The sequence below is a fragment of the Lycorma delicatula genome, chromosome 11 (genome assembly GCF_047948215.1).
Source record: "Lycorma delicatula isolate Av1 chromosome 11, ASM4794821v1, whole genome shotgun sequence".
Taxonomy (NCBI): Eukaryota; Metazoa; Arthropoda; class Insecta; order Hemiptera; family Fulgoridae; genus Lycorma; species Lycorma delicatula.
In genome coordinates, this window is record NC_134465.1 from 10,070,046 (window position 1) to 10,089,042 (window position 18,997).

The 18,997-nt window shown below is 31.0% G+C and overlaps 1 protein-coding gene across 2 annotated transcripts in view; it reads left to right on the plus strand.

The window, feature by feature from the left end:
• The first annotated feature begins 566 nt into the window (after positions 1-566).
• Positions 567-18,997, plus strand: part of LOC142332114 (alpha-amylase-related protein-like) — a 35,342-nt gene continuing 16,911 nt past the window's right edge. Inside the window, exons 1-5 of one of the 2 annotated variants that reach the window (XM_075378348.1) lie at positions 567-1,060; positions 3,242-3,381; positions 9,093-9,279; positions 12,248-12,369; positions 16,036-16,172. In XM_075378348.1, the coding sequence (XP_075234463.1) occupies positions 638-1,060; positions 3,242-3,381; positions 9,093-9,279; positions 12,248-12,369; positions 16,036-16,172 (1,009 nt within the window). In that variant the 5' untranslated portion in view covers positions 567-637. The remainder of the gene's footprint in view (positions 1,061-3,241; positions 3,382-9,092; positions 9,280-12,247; positions 12,370-16,035; positions 16,173-18,997) is intronic. The other variant, XM_075378347.1, reaches the window with a different exon arrangement.

Sequence of the window (18,997 nt, forward strand, 5' to 3'; positions counted from 1 at the left end):
AAGAAAAGAAAATTAATAAAAACAGTCTGCTTGTATTTACTTATTATCTTTCTGGTAATTTCAGGCCTTCACAGAGTTACAGTTACCTTACACTTCTGTACATATATATATTTTTTTTTTAAGAAATGTGAATGCAAAAATACCACGCTTAATCAGGATTCAAATCTGAAACCTTCTGGATAAATTACCTTCAGACATACACAATCTATATAGATGCTCAAAGGAGGTTCATACAAGCAAAAATAAAACTGTTTTTTTTTTAATACAGTTACCATTTTTACGAAAAATAAGATTTTTGGGATTATAAAATTACACCACTCTGATAGAGAAAGAAAAGTGGTCGTGTTTTAATCATATTAAAAAAATAATAAAATTGTATTATTTAATATAATAAAAGGTAAGTTAAATATTGAGACTACAAAAAATTAAATGTATTGAACTAAACATTTAATATTATACAACTGTTATTGCTTATTATTAAAACACGTGTTTTAACATAATTTGCGTAATTATTAAGTAAATAAAGATTACTTTACAGCATGCAAATTGTTGTTACATAAAAATATTTCAGTTCATTTCTTTCATATATATATATATATAGAAAGACAAAAACACAGTGAGAGGAAACAGTAGAGCTATGTTACAGAAATTTGTCAAAGTTTTATTAGTTCTTGTAGTTACTATGAAACAAAATGATGTTGTTGATTATATAAAACAAAAGGAAGCTGAACCATTAGAAATGAGTGATGTTGAAGAATTTATACAAAAATCTACTTTTGGATTTGAGGTAGACTCAAAACAGAAACAACAGCCAGTAGTTACTGTGAAAACAAAAAATACAGTTCTAAGATCACAATCAAAAGCAGGTATTAAACCAATTGTAATAGAAGCAGATGATGAGTTTGCAAAAAATCATTGGGAAGATACCGTACAAAGAATAGAATATAATAGTTTTCATGGTTATGGAACCAAAAATACAATAATACATTTGGCTGGTTGGAGCTATACCGATATTGAAAGTGAATGTTCTCGATATAGAAACACATATGGTGCTATATTGGTAAGACATGTTTTAATATAATTGTATCTCTATTAAAATTGTTATTTTTTCTGAATTTAAGAAAAATATACTTTATTTTGTACTTATAATTGTATTTTATAAATAGGATGATCCATACATCTTTTACTGGATGAAATAATGTCTTATAATCAGGAAAACAAGCAGAATTGATTTAATGGTCTGCTGTTCATTGTATTCAGCAGTATGGTAATGCTTGTACTAACTGGGAAAATTCCCATCTACATGAATTATCCATTTCAAATAATATATACGATATGAAAGTACTTATAATTTGAACTAGAGAAATAATTAGAATAATTGGAACTAAGAAGCTAACCCAGCTTCCTAATAAAAGGTATGGGACTTTTCACCAATATTATTTATTTCATCTTCCTTGTTTAAAGGAAGAATGATTGCAGCAGGTTGAGAATAATTGCACCAAGTTCAGAATCTCGTACTTTGTATCAGGTCACTAATATGTTTTTTGTTTTAACATCTAACACACAAAACTATATTATTATGCTATAACAATCACTGCCAAACAGTAATAACTAAAAACAAAAATACTTTCATACTGCCTAGACAGAGTTTTTTTTTTTAAATTTCCACTTAATTTATCTGGAAGAAACTTATTTTAGAACTATCAAAAGAACTTTCCTATAAAAAAAGTTATCACAATTTATGTATTTAGTGAAGAGTTAATGGATCTAGATTTAAAAAAAAAGACAAACAGGTTTATAAAAACCATCTAGTCTGTTTGGACCAATTTGAATGAAATTAAGATTTCTGTATATGAGGTTTTGATGCCATTCAATTTTTTGTCATAATTGATCAAAGAAAGTGGGAGATATAAACCTTAAAGGTCAATATCTCAAAATTTTATCCAAAATTAGGAACATTTTTTCACATAATTTAATATCCCTTAGATAACTAATATACTTTCTGATGGTACTTAATCTTACTTAAACCCCCATAAAGAGTTAGAAACAAAAAATTATTTTTATTTTTGAAATATCTGGACTCGGTCACATTTTGTATTAATTAGATGATTCCATTATATTAATATTAGAAATAGTAATTCCCCAAACCATAGAACGGCTACTTATAACTTCATTTATAATTGGCTGATATTATAACTGTTCTGCAGTGGTTTCGGACCTTAATTTAAATCCACCTGAAGGGAAGCTGTTAAGTTGTTTTTTAATTTGAACAAAGTGTTGCTTATGGTAATTTAATAAGTTTGCTGTTAAAAAATTAAGTTAACTACCACAAGGAATTTCTTTAAGAGGGAATTAGGATACAGAAATGAAGAGAAGGCCTACAAATGGAAAAAAGGAAGGGATAATTAAAATGGATATGTATACATGAGGGTTATTTTTTTCAAGGTCCGATCGGTCACGAAATTAAAATAACAGTGAAAATAAAAAAAAAAATTATTTGTAACACGTACTTACATAGTTACGCTATTTCTCTACATAGTCGCCACTCCGATTTAGACATTTATCGTAGCGTGGTACCAACTTTCCAATACCCTCGTCATAGAACGGAGCCGCCTGTATTCCCAAGCATCTTGGGAACCCATCTCGCACACAGTTTTCGGTACTGAAGACTCTCACTCACAATGGTGTAGAGAGCTGACCTTGAAATTTCAGGAAACGAATCACTCAATACAGAAATTGTGAACCGACGATTTCTCGAATTGCCTCATCCACTCGCTCATCGGTTGACACTCGCTTCCTTCCCTGACCACCTGCACCATGAACATCTGTACGTCCTGCTTTAAAGTTCCTGCACCATTGTCGCAATTTGCTGTCCACTCACTGAAGTTTCACCATACACATTACTTATTCGTCGATGAATTTCAGCTGCATTACATCCCTCAGCCTGAAGATATCGAATTACCGTACACACTTTACACTTGGCGGGAGATGCCATTGTTGTAGACATGTTTACGTGCTAGCTGGGTGTTCAGAACTAAACGAAGTGACGCGGCGTGATTGAAGGCCATACTAGAGACGCTGCGCAACACATATGCACAAAGGTTCATCCGATTTTTGCGCGGGTTTTTATTTCGCAACCGATCGGAACTTGAAAAAAAAATAACCCTCGTAGATAATTTTTTATTGAAGATATATTAGAAATATTATAAAGTAAATAAATGTATTTGTTTGTTTTAAATAGGTATCACCAATTACAGAACATTGTATGGAGGATTCATGGGATGAAAGATACAATGTTTTGTCTTATACAATTAATAATGAATCTGGCACTGAAGAAGAATTTATAAATATGGTTAAAAATTGTAATTTGAATAAAGTCAGGTACTAGATTATATTTAATAATTAAAATTAATAATATTGTAAAAATAAAATAAATGATTCAGTAGATGGAAAAACTTTCTGACAGAATTTAGCCTTTTAGAATACCGTTGCATCATATTGATACAGCTTATTGAATTAAATAATTACTCTGATAAATAAACTTTTAAGCCACAAAAAAACAAGGCGATTGAGGCCCATACTTGAATTATCAATTTCTTTAAAATTAATTTTTAAGATTAAAAATTCAGCTGTATGCGCTAGATTAATGTAAATGACTTAATGGACAAGACAGTAGATCTCATGGATCTGACTTAGAATTAAAATTTTTTTCTGATACTTTATATGTTTTTAAAATTATGCATGTTATTAAAAATGTTGTATAAGTTAGCAGGTGAACAAGATGGTTAAATGGAATCCAAATTGCTTTACTGAAAATTCTGTTTTTTTAGTAATTATTCTCAAAATACATTATAATTTTAATGTTAAAAATATTATTGGTCAAGGGGTGTCAAATAAACTTTTGATCCCAAAACATTTTAGCTTTTCAGAAACCATGTTTCTACTGTTGTGTCTGAAACTAAAAGGAACCTTGGTTTGCTTCTGTGGGTTACTTTCATTTCACTACTATCATCATACATCTACATAAATCTGTGTAGTTAACTCCATTCTTGATTATTGTACCATAGTTTGGACCATACCTCATCTAATATAGAAGCAGTTCAGAAAGAATGACTATTCATTCCATGCTTTACATTTTCATAGCTTTGCTCATCCGACTGATAGTTACAAGAATACATGTAAGAGATTGAGAATTTGTATCCTTTATTTGATTAAGTAATTAAGTCATCTACTTGTATAAGCCTGAATTCTTTTGTTCAGTCAGTAAAATAATTTAACAGACTTTTATCAAATAAAGTTAAAGAAAATTAAGGCATAATTGACTCAATATTTTAATTTAATTTTTTTGAGAATGTTTGTACTTCAAACATATACCTTGTTTCCTTTGTGCCTTTGTTGTTATTTTCATTAGATTTTTATACTTTAGATAAAAATTTACTTATGTCATAAAATTTAATATTAATTGATTTTTTGATTTATTTTAAAATTATGGTTTACCCACTACTGATTTAGTTTTGTCTTGATACATTTATTTATAATTTTAGTAATAAATAAGATCCCATTTTTATCTGTTTCCAGTTAAGTATAATAATACAAATATTACATTGTTCTGTGCAAAAAATAAGAAAAAGATAATCTGTTATTATTATTATTATTCACTTCTCAGCCTCTGACCTCAGATACAGATTGTCTCTTTCTAAGTTGTTCCCAAAAGTGGGTTGATAAGTGAATAATAATAATATCTTTTAATAATATAATATCTTTAAATAATATATTTTTTAGCTACGTTACTTTGACAGCTCTATTCTAGTTTTCATTAATTTCCAGTCTTCTCATTTCAGACATCTTCAACACTTCAGGCCATTTAACATCTAACATTCTGTGTGTCCTTTGTCACTGATGTATAAGGGGTTAGACCTGTCTACTCTCTGCCCAGTTTGGAGCCCAGTAACATTCTGTGGTTTACAAGTGAGATTAGATACTGGATTTTTCCACAGGATGGCTAAAAGGACCAACATTTTGTTGGGTTTGATCAGTTCTTTCCTTGTATGTTTTGGATATTTTCATTTTTCCTGTTGGATTTTCTTTGCCTTAACATCTATACAATTAGATTGATTGTGAGGTGTAACTATTTTCTGGTCTGTTGCAGATCAGAAAAGTGATTCTTTTTTCATTCACCTCAGGCCAAAGATTGAGTATTTTCCATATCTATTGAACAGATACGCCAGCTGATAACACACAAAGATTGTAATTTAGGTTAGATAGGTTTAATTTTTGACAGGATGGCACCGTCTAATGTCAAGTGGGAGAAATGTATAAAAGGGTGTTACGGTAGAAGAGACATTTGCCTTGTAATGGGCCATGCACTGCATTATTTCATTTGGAATGCTTGGGTATTATGAGTGAGGAATATGATTTCCTCATTCTTAGTGGTGTGAGCAAATATATTTATTGATTGATTGAATATGCCCAAAGGTAATCATAAACTGATTGCTGGCACTGGCAATTAATGAACAATTACCAAAAATAGCCCTAATAGAGTTGCTAAAGGTAACAATAGTATCGAACTTGAGAAAGACCACTGATGACTAATTGTATGTGTTACGATTTGGTTCCCAAGTTGTTTGAGGGAAACAAATGAGTCAATGTTAATGCAAATGAGCAACTTATCGATAGGAATTAAAGAATAAACATGTTTTATTGAGAGAAAAGTTGGATTCCCTTTCTTCTCAAGTTAAGTTGGGTCCATCTCCTGTCAATAGTACTTACTAGCTTGTATAGTTGCATCGCAGAAGTTGCCATTAATGTTAAAGCTGTAGATGGAAGTAAACGGAGACAGTAAGTTAGTTCTTGTATCATGTAAGAAGAAGGTTCTCCTTTGCAGCAGCAATGTTTTTTTACTGAGGTCAAAGAAATCTCGGGTAATTAAGGAAATTAGCAGAAAAAGGAAACTTATTTGGGTAATAGTGTATAGTGTTAGTAATATATACCTTGTAAAAATAGGGTTTGAAGACACTACTCAAGCTTCTGATATAGAAAGGTTATTAAAATATGATATTAAGATTAAAAAAATTGATAGCACAAAACTTAAACTAAAAGAAAAGAATACAGATTTTCATGTCATCGTATTACAAAAAGATTATGAGAAGACTGTTGCCCTGGAGGTTGGACCCAAGGGAATTTCGGTCTTACCATTTTATGAAGCACTGAAGGAAGATCAAATATATAAAGCGCCTCATAATCTTGATGATCCTGTGGGAGAGTGTAAACTAATGTCAATAATGGGTTGTACTGAACTTAGTAATTTATACAAAAATGTAAGGACCTTCACACTAAAGCTGTTGGAAATTTTTGCATGGCTGGCTACAGTACTATACAAGATTATAGCCGTTACAGCTGATTATAGTTGTTTGATGTGAGTGTGGATAAGGAGATTGATCATCTTGTGTATCCTATTGTCCCTCATGATACCTTTGCAGTGAACAGTAAGGTAGAGAAGATGAGAGATATAAATGTACCATGCAAGCTAGTCTGTATAATGCTGTACAAAAGTCAGACAGGAGTATAGTCTATTCTTCCATAAATATTAATGATACTGTCTTTTATTTTTGTGAAACTACCAAACTTAGTGATTATGTTTCTGTGAGGAGCACAAGATAAAATTCCTTTCTTGAGAACTCAATAATTGTCTTAAGCAAAAAAAAAAGCAGATCAGACTTCAAGAGAGCCTATTTTAATATATTTCTTTCACACCAGGATCAAAACACTAGTGACATAGTCAGAAAACTAGTCTTGTCAAAAATAGATCATCTATATAAAGACTTGTCAAAGGATATTAAAACCCTAAATATATTAAGGATGACAAGTGCTCTTGCCCTTGCCACTTAAAAACTAACACATTAGAAACACTACAACATAAAAACTGTTTTCATTGAAATGTTTTCACTAAGTAACAAAACTAAATTAAGACATTAAATCAATAATTATGTCAAACACACAGAACAATTTTCTTCTTAAAATCTATCACCTAGGTTTACCCTTAGGTCATCCTTTCTTTCTTCTTTTACCATCTTCCAAGAAGGCCTTGATGTCGAACTACAGAGTGCCTGAAGTCTCAGAGATGGATTCTTCTGATCCTCCGCAGTAAATCACAGAGCATCTCCTCGTGCCGGCATCAGATGTACAGTCAGCAGTGCATCAGAATTGAAACTCAATGCACTCCCTGCCAAGGCTTGTGGTGCAGCTGAAGTGCTCGCTCATCTTCTCATTTAGAGGTCTCTGTGCCTTTGGAGGCTACATTTTTCTTTGTTCTAATCCTTTATTTCTAATAGTTTTTGTCTGGTTTTGCAGTTTCCTGAATGGAGATTTTTTTCAATCTGGACTTTCACTTTAGAAGTAGTTGGCTCAGGTTTTGTCAGTTTTGGTTTCTTTTTGCTTCACTTGATTATTAGTTGTAGGCTCGTTCTTGGGCTTTATGAAGTTCTTTTCTTTGGAAACATCTACTTTCTTCTGTGTCAGTTTTGGGCTATTTCCTCTTGATGGTAGACTCTTCAATTTTTTATTGATAATATGTTCAACCATATTAGCTAGGACCAGTGCTAGTTCAGATATTATGTTCTTTGAAACTACAGGGGCTGCAGCAACCTGCAGATATGAGGTAAACTTTGGTGTCCTATAAGTACAATTTTCCTACCTTCCAAGAAGTTAATCTTTTGTATTGTCTTCCCTTCCTGAATAGCTACTTTTTCCTAGTAATTCAAACAGATCCAGGATCTTGCAGAGTGGGGTCCATGACAATTGACACATACAGGTGAATCCCTGCATGGGTCATCAAGGTGCAATGGCACACCACAAACACAGATTTGTTTCCTAGTTCTTGTCGCTGTATGTCCGAATCGCTAACGAAGTATTATTTTCTTCGGACACTTCGGTTTATTGAAGATCAGGACGTGTGACGCGAAGGGAACAACTTCTCCGTTTTGTCGTATGTTAAGTCGTCGGCACGCAACAACTCTCTATGAATCTAGCTTTCAACGATTTCCTCTTCAGTGCAATTGAATAAGTACATGCACACAAAACCCTTTGAGGTATTTAATGTACCATGCGGTGTGACCTCAATGTACAGAACTCCAATTTTCTTAAACTTCAATAACATTGACGATTGCATGTCGTTCACAATTTCTACAAACAGTCCAACGGCGGTCTTCCTAACCTCCTTTACCGGTCCTCCAGCGGCTTCCGTGATGCCTCAAGGAATCACGAATGGAAAGATTTTGGTAAAATCTCCTTCCTTTCTTTTAATAACAAAATATTCTGGTACCGCTGCATTTCCTTTGGATCCGTCTTCTCTATCTTCATAACTTCTATTCCTCTTCCTTCACTTCGCTTCCGAAGCCTAAGGCTTTCCAAGACAAGGGTTTTTATGTGAACCCTCTATCCTGCCTGGGTTCCCCAGTCAGCCGCCTCCCATAGATTTAAGCCGGGCTAGAGAGTCAGGTCCTGCCTGATCCACAATACCGACAACCCAGGGTTCACACGTAGCACTAAGAGCTCCGATACTATGAGCTCCGACACACTGGACGGCTCACAGCAGCCCGCTCTCAATCTGGCTCCACAATCGGGGAGGGATGAACACTCCCCGTCCGCACTCCGCCCAGCATTGGCAAAAATAGATCACGGTCATTTCTTCCACTCTCGCCGTAAAAAGCGAAACCGAGAACCACAACCGCAACCAGCTCGGAACCGCCAATCCGGCGTACTCCACTGGGAGCTCCTGAGCAAAACCATAGCCTTATTGGCCGACATAAGTGAAGGTACCGAAGTACAGTGTAGTTGCGCTCCCCAGGCGTGTACGTAGATGTTATTAGATGGACGTGGGGTTGAGTTTGTCCGGAGCATTATTTCTTTTTTATGCAATACAGACTCAACTGCTACGGTCATTAGCCCAAATGGAAATTTTTAGCGTATGAAAAATGCCTTGCCTAACCGGAATTCTAACCCGGCACCTCCAGATGAAAAAGGCCGAGACGCTACCACTCCGCCACGGAGATCGTCGGATTATTAATATTAATAATTATTGTTGTTATTTACAGGATAATTGTTGATGTGGTAATAAATAATATGTCCAAGGATGGATTACAAAACTGTCCAGTAAAAGATAAATCTTATCCACAAACACTGTGTGAACTGTGTGGAGAACTTCACCCCTTATATGAGAAATCAAATTTTCATGGAACTTGCACAATACAACCATTAGATTACAAAAATAATGCTGATAAAGTAAGTAATTAAAAATTCTACAAAAACATAAACGAAATTACAATTATTGCAGAAATCACAATAAACATACCCAGTTAGACCAATGTGATTTCTTTGTGTTACAAAGAAAACTAATACAGAATGTTTCACAATGGTCATAACACAAATTTTGATAAAGTACATTCAAACTTTTTCAACTTTAAAAACTATATTTATTACTTCCTGTAATGAAAAAAGAGATTTCCTGTAATGTAATTTATGTCTTTGATACAGGTTCTTACCTATTTCATGATATTTGCACCCAAGTTTTTTAATGTTTATTTAGTAATGTTCATTGAAAATCCCACTTTCAGCGTTAATAATTATCAGTTCATCAAATGTACAATGGATTAACCTATAGGAAAAAATCTAGTGACAAGATTTAAAATTGGCATCACAAGCCTTTTGAAATCAAGTGATTACAAAAAATAACTCTTTTAACATGGCTGTCATTTCATTAACAGTATGAAAGTTAGTATTATATTTATAGTTAATTAATATGGAATTTAGTCACATCTACTTTTTTATTTTATAATTCGTTGTACACATTCATGACTTTCTATATAGTATATAATAACAATCAGAATAAAAAAATGATTTATTATAGAATAAATAATTGACGGCATAATGCTATTTAGATATAAAATTATTTTCGTTTGAAAAATCATAGAAATTATTAGAACATTTCAGTTACTTAAAAGAATATTACGTATTCCAAAAAACTTAATGCTTATAACGTAATTTCACAACAGAAAACATTTGCTTGTAAAAATCACCTTGTCGTTCAGTTCAAACAATTTTTTATTTAATTTACACAGTATTACTTACATTTGAAGAAGGTTTATTTTATGCAGCAAAGGTCATCTGACAAATAGCTAATCCAACCAATTAATCTGATATTTTAATAAATATATTGTGAGATTACTTACATTAATTATAAATTTCCATTGATAAAAACCTAGAAAAAAATAGTTAATTAGTAAAAAAATATTTATTAAGTTAAACCATTTGGACATGTTTATATACATTAAAACTATTAGAAAAAAGCTGCTGCGAAAATGTTGCATGGTTTATGTTTCATTACACATGATTTTGTTAAATGCTTTTGCCAATTGCAACTAATTACCATTCATGAATTTATCGTACTAACAAAAAAAACTTCCTTTTATATCCCCAAAAGACAAATATAATTTTACATAAATATTTATAAGCACGAACTTTACAGTTTCAAAATATTGCAACAGCAATGAAAAAATAATAAAAAGAATTGAAATATATTTCCTTTATTTTTACTTCTTTGTACGAAGTAAAGGAAGTATAGTGAGCGCGAAAAATTTCAGTTTACAGATTTCAGCGGAAATATTCATTTTGACCACCTCTGAATCCATTTTGACTAGTTTTGGCGTGACGTCTGTACGTATGTGCTTATGTATTCCGCATAACTCAAAAACTATTAGCGGTAGGATATTAAAATTTTGAATTATGACTATTGTAACATCTAGTTGTGCACCTCCCCTTTTAATTGTAATCGACTGAACTAAAAGTGTCCAAAAAAGCCCAAATTCTAAAATAATTTGGATTTTGGACTTTTTCTTAATTGCAGTAGCCCTCATTTATTTTCACTGTTTCCAAACTTATAGCCAGATAAAATTTAATTAATGAAATATTTGGATTTTACAGGGGAAGGCACATCGGTTAATTTAATTATTCATCGGTTACCGATGAAATTATGTTCTGAAATTATTCTCAGAACATAAGCTGCCGCCGGCTATCAAATTTTATTAATGACCGTCGGCTAATGTGCCGGCAGTTTGGAGCTAAGAATGTGATGGCGTATAATTAGATAAACAACAGTACAGTACTGTACTATAATACAGTAATAATTATCTACTGGGTTTATAATTTGTAAATCGTGGGAATGTACAATCGTTTTTTTAATTTCCTTTCCGTCTTATGGAACAAGATTAATATGTAAAATTAAAAGTAAGATCTATGTTTTCTTTCCGTTTCCGTATTGCAGAGTTTTCCATCTTGAAGAGATTAATTTCTATAAAAATATATCGGTACTTAGGAAACCGTACGTTTTGAGGAGGTTTCCGTTTTGTAGAAGTTACACTGTATATATAAAATTCGATCCCACAAAATATTGTAGCAGATAGTAATAATGTATTACAGTAGATCTTACATTGTCCACATTTAAGAGTATGAATGATAACAGAATTTCAAGAAAATTATTCTCTTTTAACTAGAAGGAAAAATAAATTGTGATAAAAGTTAAGTTAGACTTGACAAAGCTGGAATAGAAATTCCAGGCTTAGTATTATTATAAATTAATCAGGAAAAGAGTAAAAGAAATCTCGGAAAAGACGGTTTTCTGTGACGAAGAAGCTACAAAACAAATTTTTCTTTTTTTTAATTTTTTCTACTTGAAGGTTATGATTATTATTTTATAAAAAAAATAAAATTAAGTACCGTAATAATAAATTGTATATTTATTTTTAAAATAAATCATAACACAATTAGAAAAAATTTGTATAGAATTTTTAGATTTTAAGTAAAACATTTAGCTTAGTGAAAAAAGTAAAAAGAGAATTCTTTTAATTCCTCCTTTTTTATCAACTTTTCAAAGAAAGTACAGTATTACTTTCAGTCACAAGGTGGAATTTGTGGGAAGGGTGTACAACTGAATTTTCTTTATGTTTTGAGGTATGAGTTGTAGAAAATACCATTCACTTAAAATTTATTCTAGTACGATAATGTAAATTATTAACAATCTTTACTACTCTAGTATGATTTTATTCAAGGAAATCAATGTAAATCATTGTTGTACTAATAAACTAAATAATGAACACTTAAAATGATAAACATTTATTATTTTCATTTACAAGGTCTAAGTCATAAAATGCTAATTCTTAAATGATTTAGTTAAAAAGTTTATTTAACTTTTCAGGTACGACAATGTGAACTGAAAGGAAGACATGATTTGATCTTAGTTGAAAAAAATGGTAAAGTAAATAACGAAGTTGTAATGTTCTTAACCAAATTAATTATATTTGGTGTTGCTGGTTTCAGGTAATAAAGATTATTATAAGAGAAAATAGTCCACTTAGCATAAAGTGTATTTATACTCGTATTCTTAAAAGATACATATTAATTTAAATTAACGTTTAAGATGAACAAATATGGTCAAATAATCACAGAAAAATCATACTCTGTAATAGTAATAATGATATATTTAATATTATTAAATATGTTATTATGTTTAATAATATAAAATTTTCAGTTTTTATTATTTAGAAGTGTAGTTGTTCATTAGCACTTCTGAACTTTTCATTTATTACTGACCTCCATTTTATTATTATAGATCCTCAAGTTCAAAATACAATTTGAAGACCTTAGAAAAAAATTGCAAATTTTATTCTCATTTGCTTGTTAAGGAAAATTTAAAAAGAAATAATTTTTTTTGTCTTCAGTCATTTGACTGGTTTGATGTAGCTCCAAGATTCCCTACCTAGTGCCAATCGTTTCATTTCAGTATAGCCCCTACATCCTACATCCCTAACAATTTGTTTTACATCTTCCAAATGTTGCATGCCTGCACAGTTTTTTCCTTCTACATGTCCCTCCAATATTAAAGCAACTATTCCAGGATGCCTTCATATGTAGCCTATAAGTCTGTCTCTTCTTTTAACTATATTTTTCCAAATGCTTCATTGTTCATCAATTTGCTGCAACACCTCTTCATTTGTCACTTTATCCACTCATCTGATTTTTTACATTCTCCTACAGCACCACATTTCAAAAGCTTGTAATCTTTTCTTCTCAGGTACTCCAATTGTCCAAGTTTCAATTCCATAAAAAGCTACGCTCCAAACATATACTTTCAAAAATGTTTTGCTGATGTTTAAATTAATTTTTGATGTAAACAAATTATATTTCTGACTGAAGGCTCGTTTCACCTGTGCTATTCGGCATTTTATATCGCTCCTGCTTCGTCCATCTTTAGTAATTCTACTTCCCAAATAACAAAATTCTTCTACCTCCATAATCTTTTCTCCTCCTATTTTCACATTCACTGGTCCATCTACATTATCTCTACTACATTTCATTACTTTCGTTTTGTTCTTGTTTATTTTCATGTGGTAGTTCTTGCGTAGGACTTCATCCACACTGTTTCTTCTAAATCTTTTTTCCTCTCAGCTAGAATTACTATTTCATCAGCAAATCGTAGCATCCTTATCTTTTCACCTTGTACTGTTACTCTTGATCTAAATTTTCTTTTACATCATTAACTGCTAGTTCTAAGTAAAGATTAAAAAGTAACGGGGATAGGGAATATCCTTGTCAGAGTCCCTTTTTTATTACGGCTTCTTTCTTATGTTTTTCAATTATTACTGTTGCTGTTTGGTTCCTGTAAATATTAGCAATTGTTCTTCTATCTCTGTACTTCAACCCTAATTTTTTTAAATGCTGAACATTTTATTCCAGTCTACATTATTGAATGTCTTTTAGGTCTATAAATGTCAGGTATGTTGGTTTTTTTCTTTAATCTTCCTTGTACTATTAATCTGAGTGCTAAAATTGCTTCCCTTGTCCCTATAATTTTCCTGAAACCATATTGGTCTTCTCCTAACACTTCTTCCACTCTCCTCTCAATTCTTCTGTACAGAATTCTAGTTAAGATTTTTGATACATGACTAGTTAAACTAATTGTTCTGTATTCTTTGCATTTATCTACTCCTGCTTACTTTGGTAAATAAATAATATAAGCATAAAATAAGTAGCCCACTTTAATTAATAAATTATTTAGAAGGCTTTGGTGCTGTTTTTCACTTGAAAGTATTAAATCAAGGTTTAATGGTCAATTCTGGTTCCAAATTTTTTTAGAGTTGTGTTGATCTTTAAGATAAAAAACATTAAGATTTGTCACAAAACTATGTAATTATGAAAAGAAAACAATACTTTTAGAGGTCTCTAAGTCTATAAGCCTCGTGACTCTTTTGACAAGTGGAAAAATATTTAAAATGAAAACCCAAATACGAGTTATATTATAAAAGAAAGTCTTATGTTACAAGATTTCAAATGGATTATCATAACCTATTAGTGTAATTATATTAGCTTCTGTTTTGGGATTTATGATCTGAACAGAATATTTGAAGAAATGTACATGGCTTTCCAAGTAGTTAATTGCTATTAAAAAAATCAGTACATCTTAAAAGAGCATGCATTACAATTTTACCCTCCAACATTAATGTAATTCATTTCATTATTCAACTTAATTCTTCTATGGTGATTCCTTCAACTAGTAAATAACAACATTAACCACCTTTATCAAACCAGACCATAGAATTCTTCGCTTACAATAAAGGGCTATGCTTACATTGCCATTTTTAATAAACTACTGAATCTTTAAAAAGTCTTCCCATAAATTTACTTAAAATAAAATTAAAAGATTTTCTTTCATGGAAACAATATTATTCTATTAATGAATGTTTAAATAACACTAATTAAACATTTTTAAAGACTAATTTAATAAAATTGGCAATGGTAGCACAATAAAACCCTTTGTTATAAGCCGAAGTATTGTGTTGAGTTACAAAAAAACAGTTCTGTTGTCTGGTTTGGTAGAGATGGATGTTTTTACTTTTACTTTCTCAGCAAATATAGACAGAATAGCTATATTAAAGGGGAAAGTATATAGTTATAATGTCAAAAATGAGGTATCTGGTTTACTGCAAATCTGTTTTAAGGTCCAGCTAGTTCATCTAGACCAAAAACCAATTACGACTTTTCTTCAGAGGCACTTTAGTAAAACTTTTACTTTAGAAAATTTGTTATCTACATTACATATGTAAATATCCCAACAACATTTTTTTTTCAAAAAATCAACTCCCACTTAAAATTGAAATTTTTGTTTTTTGTCCTATCTTCCTTCAGTTTTAAAATATTTTTTAAAAACATTTTGATATTTTATGTTTCATATACTAGGTTATCAAAAAATGTTTAGAATTTTACATAATTTTAAACCCCTAGGACTTATGTTTAAAAATGTAATTAATTAATTTTTTTGCCAAAGAGCACTTCTTTATATAAAAAAAAAGTTTACCAAATTGTTCCTACAGATAAAGGAAGCCCCAAAATTAAAGAATTTTGTTTATTTGAATAAATTTTGACCCCCTAATTTTATTTTGGTAATCATAATAATCAATAAAAAATTTCCATGGATACGGGGGCCCCAAAATTTTAAAAATTCAGAAATTCTTTTTTTGTTAATACTTCTTATATTTAAATGCTAATTATGAAAATATAAAACTTTTAATGATTGAATTAAAAAGACTTTCTGGCAAAACAGGAAACGTTTTCAAATGAAAAAGCTGTGCAAGGTATTGTATGGCTTGACCAGCATAGCAACCAAGTCATGCAATACTTTGCCAGCTTTTAAAGAATAAGTTACAATTCTTTTTAGCAAAAATTGATTTAATAGATGTAAATACAAGGAAAAGTTAACATTTTTAATTTTAAATATTAAAGTAACTAATTGTAATTAATAAATGATGGTATTTCCAATGAAAAAATGCAGTTGCCATTAAAAAATAATTTCGGTATATCAAATAATAAAATGGAAATGATTAGCATTTCTTTTAGAATAAAACTCAAATATTAGTCAACAAATTTCCTTAAAATCTAATGAGTTATTTATCTTAAATTAACATTATGTATTATATTGAATTACTACAGGGTATTAGCAGCTGATCACATCGATCCGATGGAATTAAATAAATTATATTCACTATTGCCAACATTACGAGTAGAATATGACTTTCCACCACGTTCAAGACCATTTATCTTGAATGATGTGTTTGATCCTTTTCACGGTAATTATGAGATTACGTATTAATACTATTTACTTTTATAATCATTATTGCATTAAATAATGATTGAGCAGTTTTCTTAATCATTGACACTACAAGCAGAGAATACTTTTAAAAGTTATATACAAGTTTATTTAAGCACTGGATATTAGATTAGAACTTGAAAAAAGTTACAATATCATACATGAAGACCTATTGCATTTTGACAATTTCATCAGAATAATATCATAATTTCAAAAGGCTCTCCTCTTTCATGGAGCCAGTCATGAAAGTCATAACATATAAGAACTGTAGCAAGGGTATTCTTATCTTCTACTTGATTTGTTCCAATAGGAATTTCTTGGTGCCAGCTGTATGCAATGTGTACTTATCACTAAAAAATAGTGTTTTATACAGTTTTCCTGTAATTGGCTGATAACCTTAAATTGCTTATCTGAGCCACTTAGATTTTACATCATACTGTCACATTCACCATAATGCCCTTTGACTGAACTCATTATGCACAACTTTGTTATAATCGTTGATTATAATCAAAAGTGCTATACTTAGCGACACCTTTCTAACCAAGGTAACTACTCAAAACTTGTGGAAATATTATTAAATTTCTCATTAGAAGTGATGTAACCAATCATCCAGAAATACCCATCATGATACTATCTAGAAAAGGTCATTTGTTACTTTGAAATCAGTCCTAAAACAAGAATCTACTTTAAAATTTTGTTCTTTTCTTGATTCCATGGAGAAACAACTTTTATTTGAAACAATGCACATAATTTGCATAAATTTTTTTACCTTCAAAATGCTCATGGATATAAGGTGCATTTCCATGCAAAACATTCAACCTCCTGAATAGATGTTTTAAAATATAACATTAAGAAATGTAATAATATTTCGCCCACCCAAAACGAAAATTTGCTAAGGGAACTTTCAGTTAGGATGCTACTTACAATAAACAAGCATCTTTTATTACTCATCAGATTGATTGTATAACTACATGGTGGTGGTTATGTAATATAAGTTTAAATTTTTTTTTTATTTTTTGTATTTATTTAATTTCTTTTGTTGGACATAATTTTTGCTCAGTATTTTGTAAAATATTATTGGTTTGTTTCATTACATTTAAATTACTTGATATTGTTTTAAAACATTTTACTAATCTAGTTAAAGCTATTTTGAAGATCTAATTACTGAGCTTCTCTTTCTTTGTGGTACATGAACTTTTGAAAAAATACTAATTTGTTATTTCTTTTCCTTTCTTTGAATATCTCTTTTTTTATTGAGATGAGTAAAATTTTCCAAATTTAATACCACATGTTTATATAAGTTCTCATATTCTGAAACTGTCTGTTATAGCTAACAAATGACATCATTTCGCTTCTCTTTGTATTAGTTCATTCTATATCTGTACTGAATAAATTCAGTACATTATAAGTGTTACTGAATAAATTCTGACTACATACTCATATTTGGAACCAGGATATTCTTCACATTTATTTACCTTTTTGGGGGGCCTCCAAAAATTTTATTATTTTCTTCATAGTCATCAAATGAATGTGTTGCTTATCAAGTTCAATGCAAGATCATTAGTCTATAACCCACAGTAGATTGCAAATGTTGAATTAGGTATTGCAAAATTTTATCAGCTACTAAACAATATTCAATATGTCTTTGAGAAGGATGTGTAAGCTTCTATCATATATTTAAATCAAAATTTCTCTTTTACTCAAAAGATTACTGATAAACATCATGTAATAAATGAGGAAAATGTAGATTTTTATCTTGAAATTACTTAGCTACATGTATGAGAGACGTCCACGTCAATCTGGAACTTTTGTTAGACTAAAGTGTAAATGAAGATTTCTGTGCATTCTGTTGGTTGTACAAGTAAACTACAAGTATCAGTTATAACCATGTGATGAACATGTTGCCTCTTTGCCTGTTTAGCCTCCAAAACTGCCATAAGATATTACTTCAGAGGATGAAGGAGAATGATGTGTATTAATGTAAATGAAGTGTGGTCTTGTAATGCATGGACCTGAAACTTCAGGTCCATGCATTCCTGAGATGTGTGGTTACTTGAAACCCAACTACCAAAGAACACCGATAGATATCCATGATCTAACATTCAAATCCATATAAAAGTAACTCAACTCCCTTTACTAGGATTTGAACATTATAACCTTTGGGGGGGGGGGGTGGCAAATCCACACCCCCTAAAGTTCAAGCACATTTGTTAAACACCAATGTGTTCAACAAATGTGCTGGATTTAAATTGTGTCTGATCATAATTTAGTGCATTGTTTTCTGTTTATGTATTCTATAATGTTTGAATGTGTTATGATATGGTCCTTTTTTGTGTATATGTAGAATATCAATGCTGTTGATATCATCCTGTTTGTCTATTGTATAACAGTGTTGAAGCAACACAGGAGGTCCCAGGTTTGAATCTTGGCTGACCAAGATTCAAAATGCCATGCCTGAGCACGGCATTTTCACACACACTATAAATCATTCATCTCATCCTCTGAAGCAATACCTAATAGAGGTCCCACAGGTTAAAAAAAGGCTCTGTGGCATGAGTGGTTACATCTTGGCCTTTCATCCAAAAGTCTGGGTTCAGATCCTGATTAGGCATGGCATTTTCACATGCTACAAAAATTGTCATTCATCTCATCCTCTGCAGTAATACCTAACGGTGGTTCCAGAAGTAAAAAAGAAGAAGAAGGTATTGTGTTGGGTATAAGTGATTGTGTTCAGTGAGTAATGGTTTGTTTTTTATTTCATTGTTCTGAAGACCACATTTTAAACAAATCTTTTTTTAAACTTAT